Source organism: Entelurus aequoreus, linkage group LG25 (assembly GCF_033978785.1).
Source record: "Entelurus aequoreus isolate RoL-2023_Sb linkage group LG25, RoL_Eaeq_v1.1, whole genome shotgun sequence".
Lineage (NCBI taxonomy): Eukaryota > Metazoa > Chordata > Actinopteri > Syngnathiformes > Syngnathidae > Entelurus > Entelurus aequoreus.
Genome location: NC_084755.1, coordinates 3989911 through 4015108, shown reverse-complemented (window position 1 = coordinate 4015108; position 25198 = coordinate 3989911). Strand labels below are relative to the sequence as shown.

The window sequence follows — 25198 nt, the reverse complement described above, 5'->3', positions numbered from 1 at the left end:
GGCCTCTCACAAAGAACCGTTCTTTTCTTGTGGTAAAGGGCTCCTACACAAGTGCCTTCTTTGTGGGGGTGGGGGGTACGGTAGAGTCAGTGTGGTCAGTTTGGTATGAGAGCCTGCCGTCCTTTAGCTGTTGGCGACGGTGGTGCCGCTACCCAGCTTAATGATCATTTGCTGGCAGTCTTGGAGGGTCCTCTTGTCCCCGAGCTTCTCCAGGGTGCGGGCGGCGTCGGCCAGCATGCCCACCCGCTGGCCGGGGGCCGAGAGGAAGGCTGGGGGGAGGTAGCGGCACGCCAGCATCACCGCCTCCGCCTGCTCCCGCTGGCCTGGACGGGTCTCGCTTTCCTCTGCGGACGCAAGGAGGACACCGTTTGGTTCTACATGTACAGTTACACACTATATTGCCAAAAGTATTTGGCCACCCATCCAAATGATGAGAATCAGGTGTTCTAATCACTTGGCCCGGTGTATCAAATCCAGCACCTATGCCTGGTCCACACCAACGGCGCTTGCCGCGCTTTCAAGCGGCGAGCAAAGCGCCGTCATTTTTGTCAATTTTTCCACAAATATCCCGATTTCTGAAGTAATGTTATGCTTTGATACACTCTGATACGAATTAGTTGCCGCTTTCTTACCGTTCCTCACGCTTTGATCCCTCTTTGATAAGCTTTAAATCACGTTTTATTACGCTTTATTGAACTTGATTACGCTTTGATGCGATCCTGACGCTTTAAATCAGGCTCTGACACGATTATCAAGCTCTGTTGTGCATTGCTCCAACAAAAATAAGAAACAAATGTGAAAAACTCAGTATACTGTTTTTCCACACATTTTTTATATTCATTTATTTTTTCAATTTCTCTTTTTTTTCCCTATTATATTATGTTTTATATCTTAATTTCTTTTATTTTTGTCATCTTAATATCTATCTTTCATGCTAGTTGAAAATATTAAAAGGCATTTGTTTTATCCACCCATTTTTTATATTCATCTATTTTTTCAATTTCTCTTTTTTTTCCATTATATTATGTTTTTTTATCTTCATTTCTTTTATTTTTGTCATCTTAATAAATATCTATCTTTCATGCTAGTTGAAAATATTAAAAGGCATTTGTTTTATCCACCCATTTTTTATATTCATCTATTTTTTCAATTTCTATTTTTTTTTCGTTATATTATGTTTTATATCTTCATTTCTTTTATTTTTGTCATCTTAATAAATATCTATCTTTCATGCTAGTTGAAAATATTAAAAGGCATTTGTTTTATCCACCCATTTTTTATATTCATCTATTTTTTCAATTTCTCTTTTTTTACCGTTATATTGTTTTATATCTTCATTTCTTTTATTTTTGTCATCTTAATAAATATCTATCTTTCATGCTAGTTGAAAATATTAAAAGGCATTTATTTTATCCACCCATTTTTTATATTCATTTATTTTTTTAAATTTCTCTTTTTTTCCGTTATATTATGTTTTATATCTTCATTTCTTTTATTTTTGTCATCTTAATAAATATCTATCTTTCATGCTAGTTGAAAATATTAAAAGGCATTTGTTTTATCCACCCATTTTTTATATTCATTTATTTTTTCAATTTCTCTTTTTTTTCCCGTTATATTATGTTCTATATCTTCATTTCTTTTATTTTTGTCATCTTAATAAATATCTATATTTCATTTCTTATGCTAGTTGAAATTAATTAAAGGCATTTCAGATCTGTTAAGCTTTCCTACGCTTTTAGTCAAGTTTTGCTGAGCTTTGTCAGGCTTTGTCATGCTTTGATACGCTCTCTGCGTTTTATTCCATTCTTGACAGAGCGCAGAATTTTTTTAAACCGTTTAAAAAATTTTGGCGAACTTGCCGCATGTCCCGCTTCACTACAAGCTTTCCCACCATCCATTAGGACCCTCACGCTTTAATCAGGCTTTGTTACGCTTTAACGCCGCTTTGCACGCCGCTTTAAAGCGCCGTCAAAGCGCCGTTGGTGTGAACCTAGCATTAGGCAAGAAGACTGTTTCTACAAACATTTGTGAAAGAATGGGCCGCTCTCAGTGATTTCCAGCGTGGAACTGTCACAGGATGCCACCTGTGCAACAAATCCAGTCGTGAAATGTCCTCGCTCCTAAATATTCCAAAGTCAACTTTATTAAAAGAAAAGTGAAGAGTTTGGGAACAACAGCAACTCAGCCACCAAGTGGTAGGCCACGTAAACTGACAGAGAGGGGTCAGCGGATGCTGAAGCGCATAGTGCAAAGACTTTCTGCACGGTCACTTGCTACAGAGCTCCAACAATATGTCAAGATAATGGCACTAGCATTTACTTCATTTAAGAATATTTTTCAACATATTGAGCAAAAAGGTCTCTTTTTTTCTACCAAGAAAAGTGCACTTGTTATTAGTGAGAATATACTTATTTTAAGGTATTTTGGGGTTCATTGAGGTTAGCTAATTTTACTTGTTTTGGAAAGTCTTGACAAGCCAAATTTTCTTGTTCTATTGGCAGATAATTTTGCTTCGTTCAAATAAAATACCCCTCATTTTTGTATTTTTTTTCTTGTTTTTGAACACTGACTTTTTGCAATGTATAACCCTAAATCCCGAGTACACTGCAAAAACTGAAATCTAAGTAAGATGAAATATCTCAAATAAGGGTGATATTTGCTTATTTTCTGTCTGATAAGATCATTCTTCTCACTAAGCAGATTTTATGTTAGAGTGTTTTACTTGTTTTAAGGGTTTTGCTCCTAAATGATGTCAGTAAGATATTACAGCTTGTTGCTGAGATGTTATGACCTATATTGAGTAAAACATGCTTGAAACTAGAATATCAACTGTTGCAAAGCTGTGTCATCAACACTCACAAGTATAAAACTGCTTTTTTAAAGTCATCATTTCTTATTTCAAGCATGAAATAAGAAATATTGATGCCAAGTGCATATCATTATGTCAAGATAATGTCACTAGCTTTGCTAAATTTAAGAATATTTTCCAACATATTGAGCAAAAAGGTCTCTTTTTTTTCGACCAACAAAAGTGCACTTGTTATTATTTTAAGGTATTTTTGGGTTCATTGAGGTTAGCTAATTTTACTTGTTTTGGAAAGTCTCGACAAGCCAAATTTTCTTGTTCTATTGGCAGATAATTTTGCTTAGTTCAAGTAAAATACCCGCTTGAATATTTCCACTTCACTTCTCCGACTCTCTCGTCGTCATTTGGGATGTCTGTTGTGATTTTCCTTCCTGGTTCCCGCCCTATCCTGCCTCTGATTGGCCTGTCCCTAATGTTTTGCGCTAATCTCAACCAATCGTGACTCATCATAGCAAACAACCAACCAATCAAGGATGTTCTTATACGTGCAAGCACGTCTTGGAAGGAGGAAGGAGAGAACAAGGAACAATACAATATCCTACCCTAATACCCTACTGTGCAATATTACCCTTCGAGTGCAATACATCCGACACTGATTGTTATTTATTACTCCGGTACTCTTGTCTTGCTCTGTATATTGTACAGTATTTTGTATAGTGTTTTGTATATTGTACAGCAGTGGTCCCCAACCACCGGGCCGCGGCCCGGACCGATTGGGACCGTGCCGCACAAGAAATTAAAAAAAAAAAATTAATTTTTTTTTTTTTTTTTAAATTAAATCAACATAAAAAACACAATATATAAATTATATATCAATATAGATCAATACAGTCTGCATGGATACAGTCCGTAAGCACACATGATTGTATTTCTTTATGTAAAAAAATAAATAAAAAAATAAAAAAAAAATATTTTTTTTTTTTTTTTTTTTTTTTTAAATTAAATCAACATAAAAAACACAATATATACATTATAGATCAATACAGTCTGCAGGGATACAGTCCGTATGATTGTATTTCTTTATGTACAAAAAAAAAAAAAAAAAAATATTATTTTTTTTTTTTTTTTTAATTAAATCAACATAAAAAACACAATATATACATTATAGATCAATACAGTCTGCAGGGATACAGTCCGTATGATTGTATTTCTTTATGTAAAAAATAAAATAAAAAAATTGTAATTGTAATTAATGTAACACCCCCCCAACCCCCCACCCCATTGGTCCGTGGGACAAATTTTCAAGCGTTCACCGGTCCGCAGCTACAAAAAGGTTGGGGACCACTGTTGTACAGGATTGCTTATTATTTTTATTGGATAGTAGTCTGTTTATTTAAAGTCTTAGTTTTATCTTTATTACCTCTTGTGTAATTTATTTTTATCCCATATTTGTTCCCACTACCGCACCTTAAATTGGAGTCCTTAATCTCGTTACATGCAAATATAATGACGATAAAGTCCATTCTATTCTATTCTAGCACAACAAATAAGCGGTGTTTGGTCATTTTAACGTGAAATAAATTATATTGATATTACGATATTTTCTTAATTCATATATCTTACAAACTCGATATTAGGGATGTCCGATAATGGCTTTTTGCCAATATCCGATATTGTCCAACTCTTTAATTACCGATACCGATATCAACCGATACCGATATATTCAGTCGTGGAATTAACACATTATTATGCCTAATTTGGACAACCAGGTATGGTTAAGATAAGGTCCTTTAAAAAAAAATTAAAAAAATAAGATAAATAAATTAAAAACATTTTCTTGAATACAAAAGAAAGTAAAACAATATAAAAACAGTTACATAGAAACTAGTAATTAATGAAAATGAGTAAAATGAAGTGTTAAAGGTTAGTACTATTAGTGGACCAGCAGCACGCACAATCATGTGTGCTTACGGACTGTATCCCTTGCAGACTGTATTGATATATACTGATATATAATGTAGGAACCACAATATTAATAACAGAAAGAAACAACCCTTGAGTGTGAATGAGTGTAAATGGGGGAGGGAGGTTTTTTTGGGTTGGTGCACTAATTGTAAGTGTATCTTGTGTTTTTTATGTTGATTTAATAAAAAAAAAATTTTTTTTAAATAAAATTAAAAAAAACGATACTGATAATAAAAAAAACGATACCGATAATTTCCGATATTACATTTTAAAGCATTTATCGTCCGATAATATCGGCAGGCCGATATTATCGGACATCTCTTCTCAATATATCACCTAGCCCTGGTATTGTGTGCATGGAGGATTACCTGTCTTGGCTCCGGGTGTCGCCCGGCGCCGCAGCGAGCGGTCTAGGAGCTGATGCGTGCGTGTGGGGCTTGCACCCGCCATCAGCCTGGCTGTGGCTTCGTGAAGGAACAACTGCAACAAGAGAGAGGGATGAGAAATGAGGAGGGATGAGAGTGATGAGTCATAGCAACACATTCCGCTTTAGGTGTGTGTGTGTGTGTGTGGCCTGGCCTCAAACTCACAAAGCTAAATTTGAAGCTGCGAGGACAAAGTCTACACACCGTGAAGGGTGATGTGTCAGCCATCGCCCCAAAACGCTCACTTTTTATAGCGGCGGCAGAAAATGCAGCGATAACATTCTAAACATCTTCATAGTCACTTGGTACATACAGTGGTGGTCAAAAGTGTACGTACACTTGTAAAGAACATAATGTCATGGCTGTCTTGAGTTTGCAATCATTTCTACAACTCTTATTTTTTGGTGATGTAGTGATTGGAGCACATACTTGTTGGTCACACAAAAAACATTCATGAAGTTTGCTTCTTTTATGAATTTATTATGGGTCTACTGAAAATGTGAGGGTCAAAAGTATACATACAGCAATGTTAATATTTGCTTACATGTCCCTTGGCAAGTTTCACTGCAATAAGGCACTTTTGGTAGCCATCCACAAGCTTCTGCTGGAATTTTTGACCACTCCTCTTGACAAAATTGGTGCAGTTCAGCTAAATGTGTTGGTTTTCCTGACATGGACTTGTTTCTTCAGCATTGTCCAGTCAGGACTTTGGGAAGGTCCATTCTAAAACCTTCACTCTAGCCTGATTTAGCCATTCCTTTACCACTTTTGACGTGTGTTTGGGGGTCATTGTCCTGTTGGAACACCCAACTGTGCCCAAGACCCAACCTCCGGGCTGAAGAATTTGGAGGTACTCCTCCTTTTTTCATTGTCCCATTTACTCTCTGTAAAGCACCAGTTCCATTGGCAGCAAAACCACTAAAATCATCAGCCCGGAGGTTGGGTCTTGGGCGCAGTTGGGTGTTCCAACAGGACAATGACCCCCAACCTACTCAGTGGCCTAGTGGTTAGAGTGTCCGCCCTGAGATGGGTAGGTTGTGAGTTCAAACCCCGGCCGAGTCATACCAAAGACTATAAAAATGGAACCCATTACCTCCCTGCTTGGCACTCAACATCAAGGGTTGGAATTGGGGGTTAAATCACCAAAAGATTCCCGGGCGCGTCACCGCTGCCGCTCACTGCTCCCCTCACCTCCCACGGGGTGAACAAGGGGATGGGTCAAATGCAGAGGACACATTTCTCCACACCTAGTGTGTGTGTGTGACAATCATTGGTACTTTAACTTTAACTAACACACGTCAAAAGTGGTAAAGTAATGGCTAAATCAGGCTAGAACAGGGGTCACCAACGCGGTGCCCGCGGGCACCAGGTAGCCCGTAAGGACCAGATGAGTAGCCCGCTGGCCTGTTCTAAAAACAGCTCAAATAGCAGCACTTACCAGTGAGCTGCCTCTATTTTTTAAATTGTATTTATTTACTAGCAAGCTGGTCTCGCTTTGCCCGACATTTTTAATTCTAAGAGAGACAAAACTCAAATAGAATTTGAAAATCCAAGAAAATATTTTAAATACTTGGTCTTCACTTGTTTAAATAAATTCATTAATTTTTTTACTTTGCTTCTTATAACTTTCAGAAAGACAATTTTAGAGAAAAAATACAACCTTAAAAATGATTTTAGGATTTTTAAACACATATACCTTTTTACCTTTTAAATTCCTTCCTCTTCTTTCCTGACAATTTAAATCAATGTTCAGGTAAATTTATTGTTTTTATTGTAAAGAATAATAAATACATTTTAATTGAATTGTTCATTTTAGCTTCTGTTTTTTCGACGAAAAATATTTGTGAAATATTTCTTCAAACTTATTATGATTAAAATACAAAAAAATTATTCTGGCAAATCTAGAAAATCTGTAGAATCAAATTTAAATCTTACTTCAAAGTCTTTTGAAATTCTTTTAAAATTTTTGTTCTGGAAAATCTAGAAGAAATAATGATTTGTCTTTGTTAGAAATATAGCTTGGTCCAATTTGTTATATATTCTAACAAAGTGCAGATTGGATTTTAACCTTTTCAAAACATGTCATCAAAATTCTAAAATTAATCTTAATCAGGAAAAATTACTAATGATGTTCCATAAATTATTTTTTAAATTTTTTCAAAAAGATTCAAATGAGCTAGTTTTTCTCTTCTTTTTTTCGGTTGAATTTTAAAGAGTCGAAATTGAAGATAAACTATGTTTCAAAATTTAATTGTCATTTTTTTTGTGTTTTCTCCTCTTTTAAACCGTTCAATTAAGTGTAAATATCATTAATTATTAATAATAACATAGAGTTAAAGGTAAATTGAGCAAATTGGCTATTTCTGGCCATTTATTTAAGTGTGTATCAAACTGGTAGCCCTTCGCATTAATCAGTACCCAAGAAGTAGCTCTTGGTTTCAAAAAGGTTGGTGACCCCTGCTCTATCACAAAAAAATAAGAGTCATAGAAATGATTGGAAACTCAAGACAGCCATGACATTATGTTCTTTACAAGTGTATGTAAACTTTTGACCACGACTGTATTCCTATGAATTTTGTCAGTAGGATTCATGCAAGATTCATCAAATAGTTTTCGAATAATCCGTCTAATTAACACACAACAAAGAAACAACGAAACCATAAAGAGCATCTACATACTCTTCGCATGGCCGGCCTGAAGCTCTGAGCCAGCTTGCGTAGCGAGCTCAGATCTTGCTGAAAGCCTTGGAGCTCAGGCGGCGAGGCCTGGTGGACCCCATTGGGGCCTGTGCCGGGGCCCGCCGATCCCAGTCCGGCGGTGTTGGGCCCCTGCTGCTGAAGACGCCACACGTTGGTCCTCATCACCAACAGCAGGTCGCACAGCAGTAATTGGACCACCTGGTGATGGATTTGCAAGGGTTAAACATGAAAAAAACCCAAAAGCAGGCAGATGTGGTTCCAAACATAACATGGAAGTATAGAATTGTTGTTGGAGGCTCAGCTCTGTGTTGCACTGCAGGAACATTGCACTCACCTGGCAACACATGCAATGCAACTACAATGCACCACAGCTCAGGCCAGAAATAATAATAATAAAAATACCTGGGATTTATATAGCGCTTTACATGTAGAACCCATCATTCATTCACACCTGGTGGTGGTAAGCTACTTTCATAGCCACAGCTGCCCTGACGGAAGCACACAAGACTTGCCTGTGTGACGAGTGCACTGCAAAAACTGAAATCTAAGTGAGATATCTCAAATAAGGGTGATATTTGCTTATTTTCTGTCTGATAAGATCATTCTTCTCACTAAGCAGATTTTATGTTAGAGTGTTTTACTTGTTTTAAGGGTTTTGGTCCTAAATGATGTCAGTAAGATATTACAGTTTGTTGCTGAGATGTTATGACCTATATTGAGTAAAACATGCTTGAAACTAGAATATCAACTGTTGCAAAGCTGTGTCATCAACACTCACAAGTATAAAACTACTTTTTTAAAGTCATCATTTCTTATTTCAAGCATGAAAAAAAAAAAATCATGACTTTGACACAATTGTGTCTCATAATTAAAACAGATGACAGCCAAATGGACTTTGCTGTTGTATTTTCAATGAAACAATAGAAAACACGTACTCATATGGTAGTACAGTTGGCACAGTACAGTAAACTAATATTTAAACATTTAACATGTGACATTTCAAACAATTTTGAACAGAAATAGTTCATGCACAAATATATATATATATATATATTAGGGCTGCAACTAACGATTAATTTGATAATCGATTAATCTGTCGATTATTACTTCGATTAATCGATTAATAATCGGATAAAAGAGACAAACTACATTTCTATCCTTTCCAGTATTTTATTGAAAAAAAAAAACAGCATACTGGCGCCATGTTCTTTCAACTTGCCAAATAAAACAAGGAAAATGTTACAAAAATGCACACTTTTGACACCCTGCTATAGATAATAAAACATTAAATCTGATAAATGTATCGATAAAAAGCAGAGCCTGACGACGCATGCGCGTTTATCACAACTCTCACGCTTTCTCTGTCTCTGCCCCTCCCTCACCAATGCTGCTGCACGCACAATTTGTTTTGTTTTTAACCCCTTCTTAACCCCGAACGTACATTGAAAATACACGCAACCCTAACTCAAAATGCCGGACATTTGAGGCATTTATGAAACACCGCCCGACAGCTCCGCAAAAGAGGACATGTCCGGTGAAAAGAGGACGTATGGTCAGTCTATCCTTGCCCGTTAGCTGCTAGCATGCTAGCAGCAATCGGTTTCACGTCCGGTGAAACCGATCGCTGCTAGTCCTCTTTTGCTAGCATGCTAGCAGCTAACGGGCAAGGATAGACTGACCATACGTCCTCTTTTCACCGGACATGTCCTCTTTTGCGGAGCTGTCAGGGCGGAGTTTCTTAAATGCCTCAAGTCAAGTCAAGACAAGTCAACTTTATTTATATAGCACATTTTCAACAACTTTTTAGATTGCACCAAAGTGCTTTACAGGTTAAAAAAGCATGGAGCAAAAAAAAAAAAAAAAAAAAAAAAAAACAACAAAAAAAACAACAACTAAGCAAAACAAAAAAAATCAAATGTCCCGCATTTTGATTATTCTTTACACAACGTGCGTTACGCTACTTAATATGTCCGTGTGGGAACTCGTTCGGTACACTTCCGCACCAAAACGAAACCCCCGTACCGAAACGGTTCGATACAAATACACGTACCGTTACACCCCTATTATTTTGATTATTGTTTCTCAGCTGTTTGTATATGTTGCAGTTTATAAATAAAGGTTTAAAAAAAAAAAACGTAGCCTCTGCGCATGCGCATAGCATAGATCCAACGAATCGATGACTAAATTAATCGCCAACCATTTTTATAACCGATTTTAATCGATTTAATCGATTAGTTGTTGCAGCCCTAATGTGTATATATATATATATATATATATATATATATATATATATATATATATATATATATATATATATATATATATATATATATATATATATATATATATATATATATATATACATACACATATATATATATACATACACATATATATATATATATATATATATATATATATATACACATATATATACATATATATATATATATATATATATATATATATATACATATATATATATATATATATATACATATATATATATATATATATATATATATATATATATATACACATATATATACATATATATATATATATATATATATATATATATACATATATATATATATATATATATACATATATATATATATATATATATGTATATATATATATATATGTATATATATATATACATATATATATATATATATATATATATATATATATATATATATACATATATATATATATATATATATATATACATATATATATATACATATATATATATACATATATATATATATATATACATATATATATATATATATATATATATACATATATATATACATATATATATATATATATATATATATATATATATATATATATATATATACATATATATATATATATATATATATATATATATATATATATATATATATATATATATATATATATATATATATATATATACACACATATATATATATATATACATATATATATATATATATATATACACATATATATTCCTTGCACACTAATTGACTGAAAGAGCACGCACTTGGTGCGATGATGTCATGTTATCGATGGAAAAATGCATTTTTAGACAATATGATTTGCCTGAGCGGCTAGGAGACCCCGAGAGTAACAAGCGCTTGCCTTGTTGCCTTTCCATTAAGAACAATAAACTAGTTTTTAGTATAAGTTTGCTGGTTTCAAGAAATGTAATGCCGAGTGCATATCATTATGTCAAGATAATGGCACTAGCATTTACTTCATTTAAGAATATTTTTTCAACACATTGAGCAAAAAGGTCTCATATTTGTTTTTTCTACCAAGAAAAGTGCACTTGTTATTAGTGAGAATATACCTATTTTAAGGTATTTTTGGGTTCATTGAAGTTAGCTAATTTTACTTGTTTTGGAAAGTCTTGACAAGCCACATTTTCTTGTTCTATTGGCAGATAATTGTGCTTAGTTCAAGTAAAATACCTCTAATTTTTGTATTTTTTTCCCTTGTTTTTGAACACTGACTTTTTGCAGTGTAATGCACACGCATCTGTTACAACGCAACAGATGCGTGCTCGGGCGTGTTTTATCGCATTTTGAGTGCCCACAAAGGAGTGCTAAGCAACAACAACTTTTATGGGGAAACAAACGTGTGCTGGTGTGTTGTGTACCTTGTCTAAACTGCAGCTGTGAGAGTGCGGGCCCAGGTTGAGACTGTCTCGGAGTAAGGCGCTGGCCTTGTCACTGTGACTCAGACTCAGCTGGCAGTTCTCCGGCTTGGACAACAGAGCCCGCACGGCTCGGAAGGTGTTGAGACAGGCCTTGGGCAGGAGGCTCCTGAGACAGGTGCGGGATGCAGGTCAGCGTGCACGTGGGAGGGGGGGGTAAGGAGGGGGATACAAGGAAGCTACGACTTACTCCACATTCTGCAAGGTGCGCGGCAGGTGCTCCACAGTCGGATACAGCCTCTCTGCAGCCGTGTCGTCGCCTTGGAGCCAGTTGATGATCACCACGGTGACAGAGGACCACCACTTGGAGTGGGGGTCACATCCTAGAAGACGGGAGGAAAGCATTCAAAAAGTGAAGACCATAAGAGCAAACACACTGTTACCAGATTTTTCTACACTGTTCAATGTGGTTGTACGGTATACCGGCATTAGTATAGTACATCAATACTAATGAATCATATTCGATACTATACCACCTCTAAAAAGTACCGGCCTCCCACACCCTCGTCGTCGTCACGTCATGACATTGCTGGGTTACGAGCAGAGGAGCATGTTCGGCAGTGCACAATCACAGAGTACTTACAAGCAGACAGAAAAGGAAGAATGAACGCATTTTGGCTTAAAAAGTAAAGATAAAGGTGAAGTTATAACACTGAAACACCCTCGGGAAGAGGTGCTTTAAGACATGGCTAAAGTCCATCCGCAGTCGGCAGTGTTTTATCCATCCATCCATCCATTCATTCATTTTCTACCGCTTGTCCCTTTCGGGGTTACGGTGGGGTTCTGGAGCCTTTCTCAGCTGCATTCAGGCTGAAGGCGGGAGTACACCCTTGTTTTAGCTACTTCTAAATCACTAATCCTCACTCCCATGGCGACAAATAAAGTACGTTTCTTACAAGTATCATTATCACTGCAGGACAAGGAATAGCTCACCGGTGTCACAATGTAAACAAACGCCATTGGTGGATCTACACCTGACATCCACTGTAAAAACACCAATTACAGAAGCGTATCTAGTCAATACTACTATGATTACATCGATATTTTTTTAGCATCACAAAATCTTCTTTTGTTTTTTTTAAATGTATATTATATAAATAAACTTAGGAAATATGTCCCTGGACACATGAGTCCAGGGATGTCATTCATCCCACTGGGTTGAGTTTTTCCTTGCCCTGATGTGGGCTCTGAACCGAGGATGTCGTTGTGGCTTGTGCAGCCCTTTGAGACACTTGTGATTTAGGGCTATATGAATAAACATTGATTGATTGATTGAGGATTTTATCGGCAAAGGGTGCTTCTATTGCAACAAGCTTTTTTAGGACCTCCTACAGCAGGGGTCACCAACCTTTTTGAAAGCAAGAGCTACTTCTTGGGTACTGATTAATGCGAAGGGCTACCAGTTTGATACACACTTAAATAAATTGCCAGAAATAGCCAATTTGCTCAATTTACCTTTAACGCTATGTTATTATTAATAATTAATGATATTTACACTTAATTGAACGGTTTAAAAGAGGAGAAAACACGAAAAAAATGACAATTACATTTTGAAACATAGTTCATCTTCAATTTCGACTCTTTAAAATTCAACCGAAAAAAAGAAGAGAAAAACTAGCTAATTCGAATCTTTTTGAAAAAATTTAAAAAATAATTTATGGAACATCATTAGTAATTTTTCCTGATTAAGATTAATTTTAGAATTTTGATGACATGTTTTAAAAAGGTTAAAATCCAATCTGCACTTTGTTAGAATATATAACAAATTGGACCAAGCTATATTTCTAACAAAGACAAATCATTATTTCTTCTAGATTTTCCAGAACAAAAATTTTAAAAGAATTTCAAAAGACTTTGAAATAAGATTTAAATTTGATTCTACAGATTTTCTAGATTTGCCAGAATAATTTTTTTGTATTTTAATCATAATAAGTTTGAAGAAATATTTCACAAATATTCTTCGTCGAAAAAACAGAAGCTAAAATGAAGAATTAAATTAAAATGTATTTATTATTCTTTACAATAAAAAAAATAAATTTACTTGAACATTGATTTAAATTGTCAGGAAAGAAGAGGAAGGAATTTAAAAGGTAAAAAGGTATATGTGTTTAAAAATTCTAAAATCATTTTTAAGGTTGTATTTTTTCTCTAAAATTGTCTTTCTGAAAGTTATAAGAAGCAAAGTAAAAAAATGAATGAATTTATTTAAACAAGTGAAGACCAAGTCTTTAAAATATTTTCTTGGATTTTCAAATTCTATTTGAGTTTTGTCTCTCTTAGAATGAAAAATGTCGGGCAAAGCGAGACCAGCTTGCTAGTAAATAAATAAAATTTAAAAAATAGAGGCAGCTCACTGGTAAATGCTGCTATTTGAGCTATTTTTAGAACAGGCCAGCGGGCTACTCATCTGGTCCTTACGGGCTACCTGGTGCCCGCGGGCACCGCGTTGGTGACCCCTGTTCTACAAGGTAGGAGCTTTTTTTTTGGAGGGGGGGGGGGGGATCCCGAAGCAGACACATACTACAACTAAGGAGAAGGCACAACTGGGACACAAGACAATGAAGGACCTCCGAAACTCTCAGACTATTCAAAAAAATGTCAATTCACAGACACGAGCACAAAAATTATTTTCCTTTAGTTTTTTATTGTTAGCAGTTTTTACTTGGCCGGTGTGAGCGTGCACTACACTGCAAAAACTGAAATCTAAGTAAGATTAAATATCTCAAATAAGGGTGATATTTGCTTACCGTATTTCCTTGAATAGCCGCAGGGGCGTTAATTAATTTAAAACCTCCTGTCACACCTGCGTTTACCGGAAACCGGCGGGATGGCCGTGCATGCGGTAATTATTTTAAAACCTCTTCTCACTCCGGCGTTTACCAAAAGGAATCCATAAAATTTAGGCGTGCGCTTTGAGTGTGATGTAAGCATACCATCATGAAAAGCACATTTAATTAACAAAAACGTTATTATGGTCTTACCTGTACTTATAAATGGAGTCCATTTGCAGCTCCTTCTGACCAAAAGCATCGATAACTTGTTTATAGAAGTCTTCCTTCTTTTCTTTCTTCAGTTTTAAAAGTCTCTGTTTCGATGGAGATATTCCTTTAATTATTACCTCCTGCTTCGATTGAAAGTCCAGTTTAGAAAACTGTTTTATTTTAGATACCTGTATGTGATCCTCCATGTTAGAAGTTCAGGCAGAGGGAAAAAATAAATCTCTTGCTGCGTGTGTTCACTTCTTCTGCAGTACAGGAAGTCGCAAGAAGGATCACTAGCGCGGCAGCGCCCTCTACCACCAGGAGGCGGGAGTGATTTAATGACTTATACAGTATTTCACACACGCAGCTACGGTATATTAATAAAACATAGCTGCTTACTGTTCTCTTTAGCATACTGTACCGGTATTCAATAGCTTGAACCTTAAATCCTACTGAAAAGCTCTTTATCTTTTTTCCTTTGTGCGATTGTAAACTACTGAAATCAGCTTCCTCCATTTTGAAAAGGAGGACAGATGCGTCACTCGTGACGTAACGAATTTGACCCGGTGGAAGTTCTAGCCATATGCTAAATATTTTTGCGAAACGAGTTTGACCCGGCGAAAATTATAGACATGCGATAATAAAATTAATATTTTGCGAAACGAATTTGATCCAGCTTCAATAATAAACCGGCGATAAGGCCAAGCATGCGTTAATTATTTTGAGAAACGAGTTTGACCCGGCAGTAATTCTAGACGTGCGAATACTATATTCCCTGCACCAATTCAAGGAAATACGGTATTTTCTGTCTGATAAGATAATTCTTCTCACTAAGCAGATGTTATGTTAGAGTGTTTTACTTGTTTTAAGTGTTTTGGTCCTAAATCAGGGGTCGGCAACCCAAAATGTTGAAAGAGCCATATTGGACCAAAAATACAAAAACAAATCTGTCTGGAGCCGCAAAAAATTAAAAGCCATATTACACACAGATAGTGTATCATGAGATATACATTGAATGATGACTTAAAGGAAGCTAAATGACCTCAAATATAGCTACAAACGAGGCATAATGATGCAATATGTACATATAGATAGCCTAAATAGCATGTTAGCATCGATTAGCTTGCAGTCATGCAGTGACCAAATATGTCTGATTAGCACTACACACAAGTCAATTACATCAACAAAACTCACCTTTGTGCATTTATGCACAATGTTAAAAGTTTGGTGGACAAAATGAGACGGAAAAAGAAGTGGCATAAAACACGTCCTAGAAAGTCGGAGAAAGTTATACATGTAAACAAACTACGATGAGTTCAAGGACCGCCAAAATTAGTAGGACAAAACGGCGCTCGCCAAATACTCGAATCAGTGAAGCATGTTAAATATAAACAATGTGATTTATAACAATAAGGGAGGTTTGTGTCATCTTTGTCCTCCTACAGAAACCATATTAAAACAAAAAATATATTTTTTTCCCCTCATCTTTTTCGATTTTTCATACATTGTTGAAAAATCTCCAGAGAGCCACTAGGGCGGCGCTAAAGAGCCGCATGCGGCTCTAGAGCCGCGGGTTGCCGACCCCTGTACTAAATGATGTCAGTAAGATATTACAGCTTGTAGCTGAGATTTGATGACCTATATTGAGTAAAACATGCTTGAAACTAGAATATCAACTGTTGCAAAGCTGTGTCATCAACACTCACAAGTATAAAACTACTTTTTTTAAAGTAATAATTTCTTACTTCAAGCATGAAAAAAAAAATCATGACTTTGACACAATCGTGTCTCATAATTAAAACAGATGACAGCCAAATGGACTTTGCTGTTTTATTTTCAATGAAACAATAGAAAACACGTACTCATATAGTAGTACAGTTGGCACAGTACAGTAAACTGACAGCTAATATTCAAACGTTTAACATTTTAAACTATTTTGAACAGAAATAGTTCATGCACATTCAGATAAATTCTTCAAAATGACAATTACAATTTTTGTATATATGCGCACTAATTGACTGAAAGAGCACGCACTTGGCGCGATGATGTCATGTTATCCATGGAAAAATGCATTTTTAGACCATATGATTTGCCTGAGCGGCTAGGAGACCCCGAGAGTAACAAGCGCTTGCCTTGTTGCCTTTCCATTAAGAACAATAAACTAGTTTTTAGTAGAGATGTCCGATAATATCGGTCTGCCGATAAATGCGTTAAAATGTAATAGCGGAAATTATCGGTATCGGTTTTTTTTTATTATCAGTATCGTTTTTGTTTTTTTTTGTTTTTTTTTTTAAATTAAATCCACATAAAAAACACAAGATACACTTACAATTAGTGCACCGACCCAAAAAACCTCCCTCCCCCATTTACACTCATTCACACAAAAGGGTTGTTTCTTTCTGTTATTAATATTCTGCTTCCTACATTATATATCAATATACATCAATACAGTCTGCAAGGGATACAGTCCGTAAGCACACATGATTGTGCGTGCTGCTGGTCCACTAATAGTACTAACCTTTAACAGTTAATTTTACAAATTTTCATTAATTACTAGTTTCTATGCAACTGTTTTTATATTGTTTTACTTTCTTTTTTATTCAAGAATTTTTTTTTAATTTATTTATCTTATTTTATTTGATTAATTTTTTTTAAAAAGTACCTTATCTTCACCATACCTGGTTGTCCAAATTAGGCATAATAATGTGTTAATTCCAAGACTGTATATATCGGTATCGGTTGATATCGGTATCGGTAATTAAAGAGTTGGACAATATCGGCATATCGGATATCGGCAAAAAGCCATTATCGGACATCCCTAGTTTTTAGTATAAGTTTGCTGGTTTCAAGAAATGTAATGCCGAGCGCGTATCATTATGTCAAGATAATGGCACTAGCATTTACTTCATTTAAAAATATTTTTCAACATATTGAGCAAAAAGGTCTCTTTTTTTCTACCAAGAAAAGTGCACTTGTTATTAGTGAGAATATACTTATTTTAAGGTATTTTTGGGTTCATTGAAGTTAGCTAATTTTACTTGTTTTGGAAAGTCTTGACAAGCCACATTTTCTTGTTCTATTGGCAGATAATTTTGCTTCGTTCAAATAAAATACCCCTCATTTTTGTATTTTTTTCCCTTGTTTTTGAACACTGACTTTTTGCAGTGTAATATCGGAGTCCCGCTCAGGCAGGAGCGGAATCACTTGCGCCGTCTGCGTTTGACCTCTGAATCAATCTGTCGCAGCCTAGCGGTAAACTTACAGCATGATGAGGACAGATACCATTTTGACGAGTCCGTTATGAGAAGAAAGCACCTCCGTTCAGACGGGGCTCACGCACACAGAATTCCAACACTGAGGCAGTGCCAAGAAAAGTCTGCCATTAACATCCCAGCCATGGCTTTGACACCTCCCCCGCCACCACCACCACCACCACCACCACCACCACCACCCCCAAGGTGATCACTGATTTGACAGCACTGAAGATAGATGAAGCAATTCAGCGGATGCCTCCCGTTTGGCAAGCTGAGGCCCCTTTTCTTTTTTTGCTCAGATGAGTGATCAGTAAGCACAAAGTGAAGCGGTGGGAGGGTGGAAATCAGCCCAGGAAAAATGGCGCCACTCGATCTCCGTAATGTGAAAATCAACGTTAGCTTGCTGCTTTCATTAGGAATATTAAGGAAAACGGAGCAGTTGGAGTGAAGATTGAGGGCTGGAAAAGCAAAAAAGAGTGGCTCTGGCAATGGCATGAAAACATGAAAACAATCAAAACAGAAGCATTAATATTAATTACTACAGCAGGGATGTTGCTGGATACACGTCCTGCGTCCTTCATGCATTCAAATCTGAAAGGACGCAGTAAGCGCACTCTCCAGTAGAGATGTCCGATAATATCGGACTGACGATATTATCGGCCGATAAATGCTTTAAAATGTAATATTAGAAATTATCGGTATAGGTTTCAAAAAGTAAAATGTATGACTTTTTAAAAGGCCGCTGTGTACACGGACGTAGGGAGAAGTACAGAGCGCCAATAAACCTTAAAGGCACTGCCTTGGTCAACAGCCATACAGGTCACACTGAGGGTGACCGTATAAACAACTTTAACACTGTTACAAATATGCGCCCCACTGTGAACCCACACCAAACAAGAATGACAAACACATTTCGGGAGAACATCCGCATCGTAACACAACAGAACAAATACCCAGAACCCCTTGCAGCACTAACTCTTCCGGGACGCTACAATATACCATACTTGCCAACCTTGAGACCTTTGAATTCGGGAGATGTGGAGGGGCGGGGGAGCGGGGTTTGGTGGTAGCGGGGGTGTATATTGTAGCGTATTGTAGAGTTAGTGCTGCAAGGCATTCTGGGTATTTGTTCTGTTGTGTTTATGTTGTGTTACGGTGCCGATGTTCTCCCGAAATGTGTTTGTCTTTTATGTTTGGTGTGGGTTCACAGACCTTCAGTACATCAGTATGTGGAATTAAATTATGGAATGGATTAAGCAAAGCAATCAAACAATGTACTAATATGATACACTTCAAGAAACTCTTCAAACTTAAAGTGTTTACAAAGTACAAAGAAGAAGAACCATGACAAACATTCTCAATTTATTTCATCCATCCATTCATTCATTCTTAAAGTAATCTTACTTATCTCATCATATGAAATATAACTTACTTCACCAATTATTATTATTAAATTCTTACTATTATTTATTTATTTATTTTTATTGTGATTACTTATGGAGTTTATTGTGAAAAAATTGTGAACAGGAAGTGAACAAAAAGTTTTGCAACTGTTATGTAAAGAAAAGGGGTAGGATTAAATAAGCTCTGCTTCTTCCTACTCCTTTTCGAACATGTTGAAAAGAGAAACTGGAAATTGTGATGTATCATGTTGTATGCTTGCATGTTCGAAATAAGCTCAAACTCAACTCAACTCAACAGTGTGGCGCATATTTGTAACAGTGTTAAAGTTGTTTATACGGTCACCCTCAGTGTGACCTGTATGGCTGTTGACCAAGTATGCCTTGCATTCACTTATGTGTGTGTAAAAGCTGCATATATTATGTGACTGGGCCGGCACGCCCCCTATATTGTTGCACGGGTGGAAATCGGGAGAAATTTGGGAGAATGGTTGCCCCGGGAGGTTTTCGGGAGGGGGCACTAAAATTCGGGAGTCTCCCGGGAAAATCGGGAGGGTTGGCAAGTATGCAATATACACCCCCCCCCCCCCCCACACACACACCTCAAACCCGCCCACCTCAACCTCCTCATGCAAATTCCAAGCTGCTGTTTTGAGGTACGTTAAAAAAAATAATGCACTTTGTAACTTCAATAACAAATATGACAGTGCCATGTTGGCATTTTTTTTTCCATAACTTGAGTTGATTTATTTTGTAAAACCTTGTTACATTGTTTAATGCATCAAACGGGGCATCACAACAAAATCAGGCATAATTATGTGTGAATTCCACGACTGTATATATCGGTATCGGTTGATATCGGAATCTGTAATTAAGAGTTGGACAATATCGGAATATCGGCAAAAAAGCCATTATCGGACATCTCTGCTCTCCATACACTCCCATTTCCCATGAAAAACAATACATTGTGAACAACAACTCGTCTTTAAAATCACAGTAACTAGTAGGGTCAGGGTACTGATTAATGCGAAGGGCTACCAGTTTGATACACACTTAAATAATTTGCCAGAAATAGCCAATTTGCTCAATTTACCTTTAACTCTATGTTATTATTAATAATTAATGATATTTACACTTAATTGAACGATTTAAAAGAGGAGAAAACACGAAAAAAATGACAATTAAATTTTGAAACATAGTTTATCTTCAATTTCGACTCTTTAAAATTCAACCGAAAAAAAGAAGAGAAAAACTAGCTAATTCGAATCTTTTTGAAAAAATTTAAAAAACAATTTATGGAACGTCATTAGTAATTTTTCCTAATTAAGATTAATTTTAGAATTTTGATGACATGTTTTAAAAAGTTTAAAATCCAATCTGCACTTTGTTAGAATATATAACAAATTGGACCAAGCTATATTTCTAACAAAGACTAATCATTATTTCTTCTAGATTTTCCAGAACAAAATTTTAAAAGAATTTCAAGACTTTGAAGTAAGATTTAAATTTGATTCTACAGATTTTCTAGATTTGCCAGAATAATTTTTTTGTATTTTAATCATTATAAGTTTGAAGAAATATTTCACAAATATTCTTCGTCGAAAAAACAGAAGCTAAAATGAAGAATTAAATTAAAATGTATTTATTATTCTTTACAATAAAAAAAATAAATTTACTTGAACATTGATTTAAATTGTCAGGAAAGTAGAGGAAGGAATTTAAAAGGTAAAAAGGTATATGTGTTTAAAAATCCTAAAATCATTTTTAAGGTTGTATTTTTTCTCTAAAATTGTCTTTCTGAAAGTTATAAGAAGCAAAGTAAAAAAATTCATGAATTTATTTAAACAAGTGAAGACCAAGTCTTTAAAATATTTTCTTGGATTTTCAAATTCTATTTGAGTTTTGTCTCTCTTAGAATTAAAAATGTCGGGCAAAGCGAGACCAGCTTGCTAGTAAATAAATACAATTTAAAAAATAGAGGCAGCTCACTGGTAAGTGCTGCTATTTGAGCTATTTTTAGAACAGGCCAGCGGGCTACTCATCTGGTCCTTACGGGCTACCTGGTGCCCACGGGCACCGCGTTGGTGACCCCTGCAATAACATATACCCCCATTATTTATAATTTACTTTTTAAATTATGTCTCAATTCTGTACACTGCTGCTGGAATTTTAATTTTCCTGGGGGAACTCTCCTGAAGGAATCAATAAAATACTATCTATCTATCTATCGCTCATGTTATTCTAAAGAGAAACAACCGTGCGCGTGTCGGCACAACTGGTGACCGCAGAGCAACAAGAAGAGACAGATGGCTCGTGCCACTAGAAAAACAAAGCGTGTGAAAACCAAACACGTCAAAGAAATAAAATGAGTCCCGGGGACACACTTCATTGAAAACCTGCCAACATCACTTCTACAGTTACGACTAGTGTTGCATTTTGGTACCAGTACCAAAATGTATTTTGATACTTTCCGATACTTTTCTAGATAAAGGGCACCGCAAAAATTGCATTATTGGCTTTATTTTAACAAAAACATTTTTGGTGCATTAAACATATGTTTATTATTGTAAGCTTGACCTTAAATAAAATAATGAACATACAAGACAACTTGTCTTTTAGTAGTAAGTAAACAAACAAAGGCTCATAATTTAGCTGCTGACATATGCAGTAACATATTGTGTCATTTTCCATTCTATCATTTTGTCAAAATTATTAAGGACAAGTGGTAGAAAATGAATTATTAATCTACTTGTTCATTTACTGTTAATATCTGCTTACTTTCTCTTTTAACATGTTCTATCTACACTTCTGTTCAAATGTAATAATCACTTATTCTTCTGTTGTTTGATACTTTACATTAGTTTTGGATGAAACCAAAAATTTTTAGGTATCAATCCGATACCAAGTAGTTACAGGATCATACATTGGTCATATTCAAAGTCCTCATATGTCCAGGGACATATTTCCTGAGTTTATAAACACAATATACATTTTTTTTAAACGAAAAAAGATTTTGTGAAGTTAATCATAGTAGTATCGACTAGATACGCTCCTGTACTTGGTATCATTACAGTGGATGTCAGGCGTAGATCCACCAATGGCGTTTGTTTACATTGTGACGCCGGTGAGCTACGGCATGTTTAGCTATTCCTCGTCCTGCAGTGATAATGATACTTGTAAGAAAAGTCTTAAAGCACTTTTTCCTGAGGGTGTTTCAGTGTTATAACTTCACCTTTATCATTCGTTTTTAAGCCAAAATGCATAAATTCTTCCTTTTTTGTCTACACACTGTGTCTGCTTGTAAGTACTCCGTGATTGTGCGCTGCCGAACATGCTCCTCTGCTCGTATACCAGCAATGACAGGACATGACCACGACGGGGGAGGGCCAGTACTTTTTAGAGGCGGTATAGTATCGAATATGATTCATTAGTATCGCGATACTATACTAGTACCGGTATACCGTACAACCCTAGTTACGACTGATGATTATAATGAAAACATTCAACAAATGTATCATCAGCATCAGATACGTACCGGTCACAGTCGCCATGTTGGAGCCAATAGCAAAGGATTGGGATGTGGCACCAGCTGCATCAGAGGCACTAATCAGCAGCTGCAGATACTCCAGAGCATCAGCGTACTCCCTGATAAAAGAAATAAAAAAATGTTAAATGATAAAATACTGGACACCATTTCCTTCACATATATACGGTATATGCAGCTCATTGGATTTAAATGTACAATCCTCTATCCTTTCTAAAGGTTTTGTATTTTAAGGTACAAAAGTTGTGGTTTTCTTTTTTGTTAAATAAAGACAGATAAGATCTACCGTATTTCCTTGAATTGCCGCAGGGAATATAGTATTTGCCTGCCTAGAATTACAGCCGGGTCAAACTCGTTTCGCAAAATAATTAGCGCATGCTTGGCACTTCCGCCGGGTCAAATATGAGTCATTAAATGACTCCCGGCTCCTGGTGGTAGAGGGCGCTAGTGATCCTTCTTGCGACTACCAGTACTGCAAAAGACCGGTGCTGCAGAAGAAGACAACAAGCAGCAAGCGTGAGCTGCGATCGTTTGCTTGCACTTTTACCATGGAGGATTACATATCTAAGATAAAACAGTTTTCTAAACTGGACTTTCAATCGAAGCAGGAGGTAATAATTAAAGGAATATCTCCAGAGACTTTTAAAACTGAAGAAAGATAAGGAAGACTGCCTTTGATCAGAAGCAGCTGCAGATGGACATCATTTATAAGTAAAGGTAAGACCATAATAACGTTTTTTTTATTAAAAGTGCTTTTCATGATAAGGTAAGCGCCGGAGTGAGAAGAGGTTTTAAAATAATTAGCGCATGCTTGCCCATCCCGCATGCTTTTGGTAAGCGCAGGAGTGAGAAGAGGTTTTAAATTAATTAGCGCCCCTGCGGCTATTCAAGGAAATACGGTATGTCTGATATACTGAATTATACAAATGGAAGAAAAAATTATCATGGTATTGACTCATGTAGAAAAACACTGACAGATGGATATTGCATATTTGACATTTGGAATAGCATCCATACAATAAGTGTCCATGTAGTGTAGATATACACTACCGTTCAAAAGTTTGGTGTCACATTGAAATGTCCTTATTTTTGAAGGAAAAGCACTGTACTTTTCAATGAAGATAACTTTAAACTAGTCTTAACTTTAAAGAAATACACTCTATACATTGCTAATGTGCAAAATGACTATTCTAGCTGCAAATGTCTGGTTTTTGGTGCAATATCTACAACGGTGTATAGAGGCCCATTTACAGCAACTATCACTCCAGTGTTCTAATGGTACAATGTGTTTGCTCATTGGCTCAGAAGGCTAATTGATGATTAGAAAACCCTTGTGCAATCATGTTCACACATCTGAAAACAGTTTAGCTCGTTACAGAAGCTACAAAACTGACCTTCCTTTGAGCAGATTGAGTTTCTGGAGCATCACATTTGTGGGGTCAATTAAACGCTCAAAATGGCCAGAAAAAGAGAACTTTCATCTGAAACTCGACAGTCTATTCTTGTTCTTAGAAATGAAGGCTATTCCACAAAATTGTTTGGGTGACCCCAAACTTCTGAATGGTAGTGTATATGTTTCATGGATGTGAGCACCCTTTGAGGAAAAAAAAGAGGAATATTGTGGAGAAAAAAAAGGTAAACAAAGCAATAGAAAATTTTGAAAATCAAAACTACATTTCCTGCAATTGGGTGCATTTCTACACTATATTTTACCTTTAGATTTATTCTTATCTACCAACCTCTTTTGGCTGTCTTTTTGACACTTACATGTCCCATGTAATGTACCACAGATGTTTTTTGTCTTTCAGTAGATCATTTATTAACATTATTATTAGAGATGTCCGATAATATCGGACTGCCGATATTATCAGCCGATAAATGCTTTAAAATGTAATATCGGAAATTATCGGTATCCGTGTCAAAATTATCGGCATCGGTTTCAAAAAGTAAAATGTATGACTTTTTAAAACGCCGCTGTGTACACGGACGTAGGGAGAAGTACAGAGCGCCAATAAACCTTAAAGGCACTGCCTTTGCGTGCCGGCCCAGTCACATAATATCTACGGCTTGTGACACACTCTCAAGTGAATGCAAGGCATACTTGGTCAATAGCCATACAGGACACAGAGGGTGGCGGTATAAACAACTTCAACACTGTTACAAATATGCGCCACACTGTGACCCCACACCAAACAAGAATGACAAACACATTTCGGGAGAACATCCGCACCGTAACACATCATAAACACAACAGAACAAATACCCAGAACCCCTTGCAGCACTAACTCTTCCGGGACACTACAATATACACTCTGTCCGTAAATGGCTTTTTTGCCGATATCCGATAATCTGATATTGTCCAACTCTTAATTAAAAATTCAGATATCAACCGATACGGATATA

The 25198-nt window shown here is 36.0% G+C and overlaps 1 protein-coding gene across 1 annotated transcript in view; it reads right to left on the bottom strand.

Moving 5' to 3' along the window:
- Positions 1–6: 6 nt before the first annotated feature.
- Positions 7–25198, bottom strand: part of LOC133642889 (sterol regulatory element-binding protein 1-like) — a 65072-nt gene continuing 39880 nt past the window's right edge. Inside the window, exons 14-19 of the mRNA XM_062037302.1 lie at positions 22787–22896; positions 11807–11939; positions 11560–11725; positions 7878–8096; positions 5143–5254; positions 7–344 (exon numbers count right to left, since the gene is read on the bottom strand). Coding sequence (XP_061893286.1) covers positions 124–344; positions 5143–5254; positions 7878–8096; positions 11560–11725; positions 11807–11939; positions 22787–22896 — 961 coding nt within the window. The 3' untranslated portion in view covers positions 7–123. The remainder of the gene's footprint in view (positions 345–5142; positions 5255–7877; positions 8097–11559; positions 11726–11806; positions 11940–22786; positions 22897–25198) is intronic.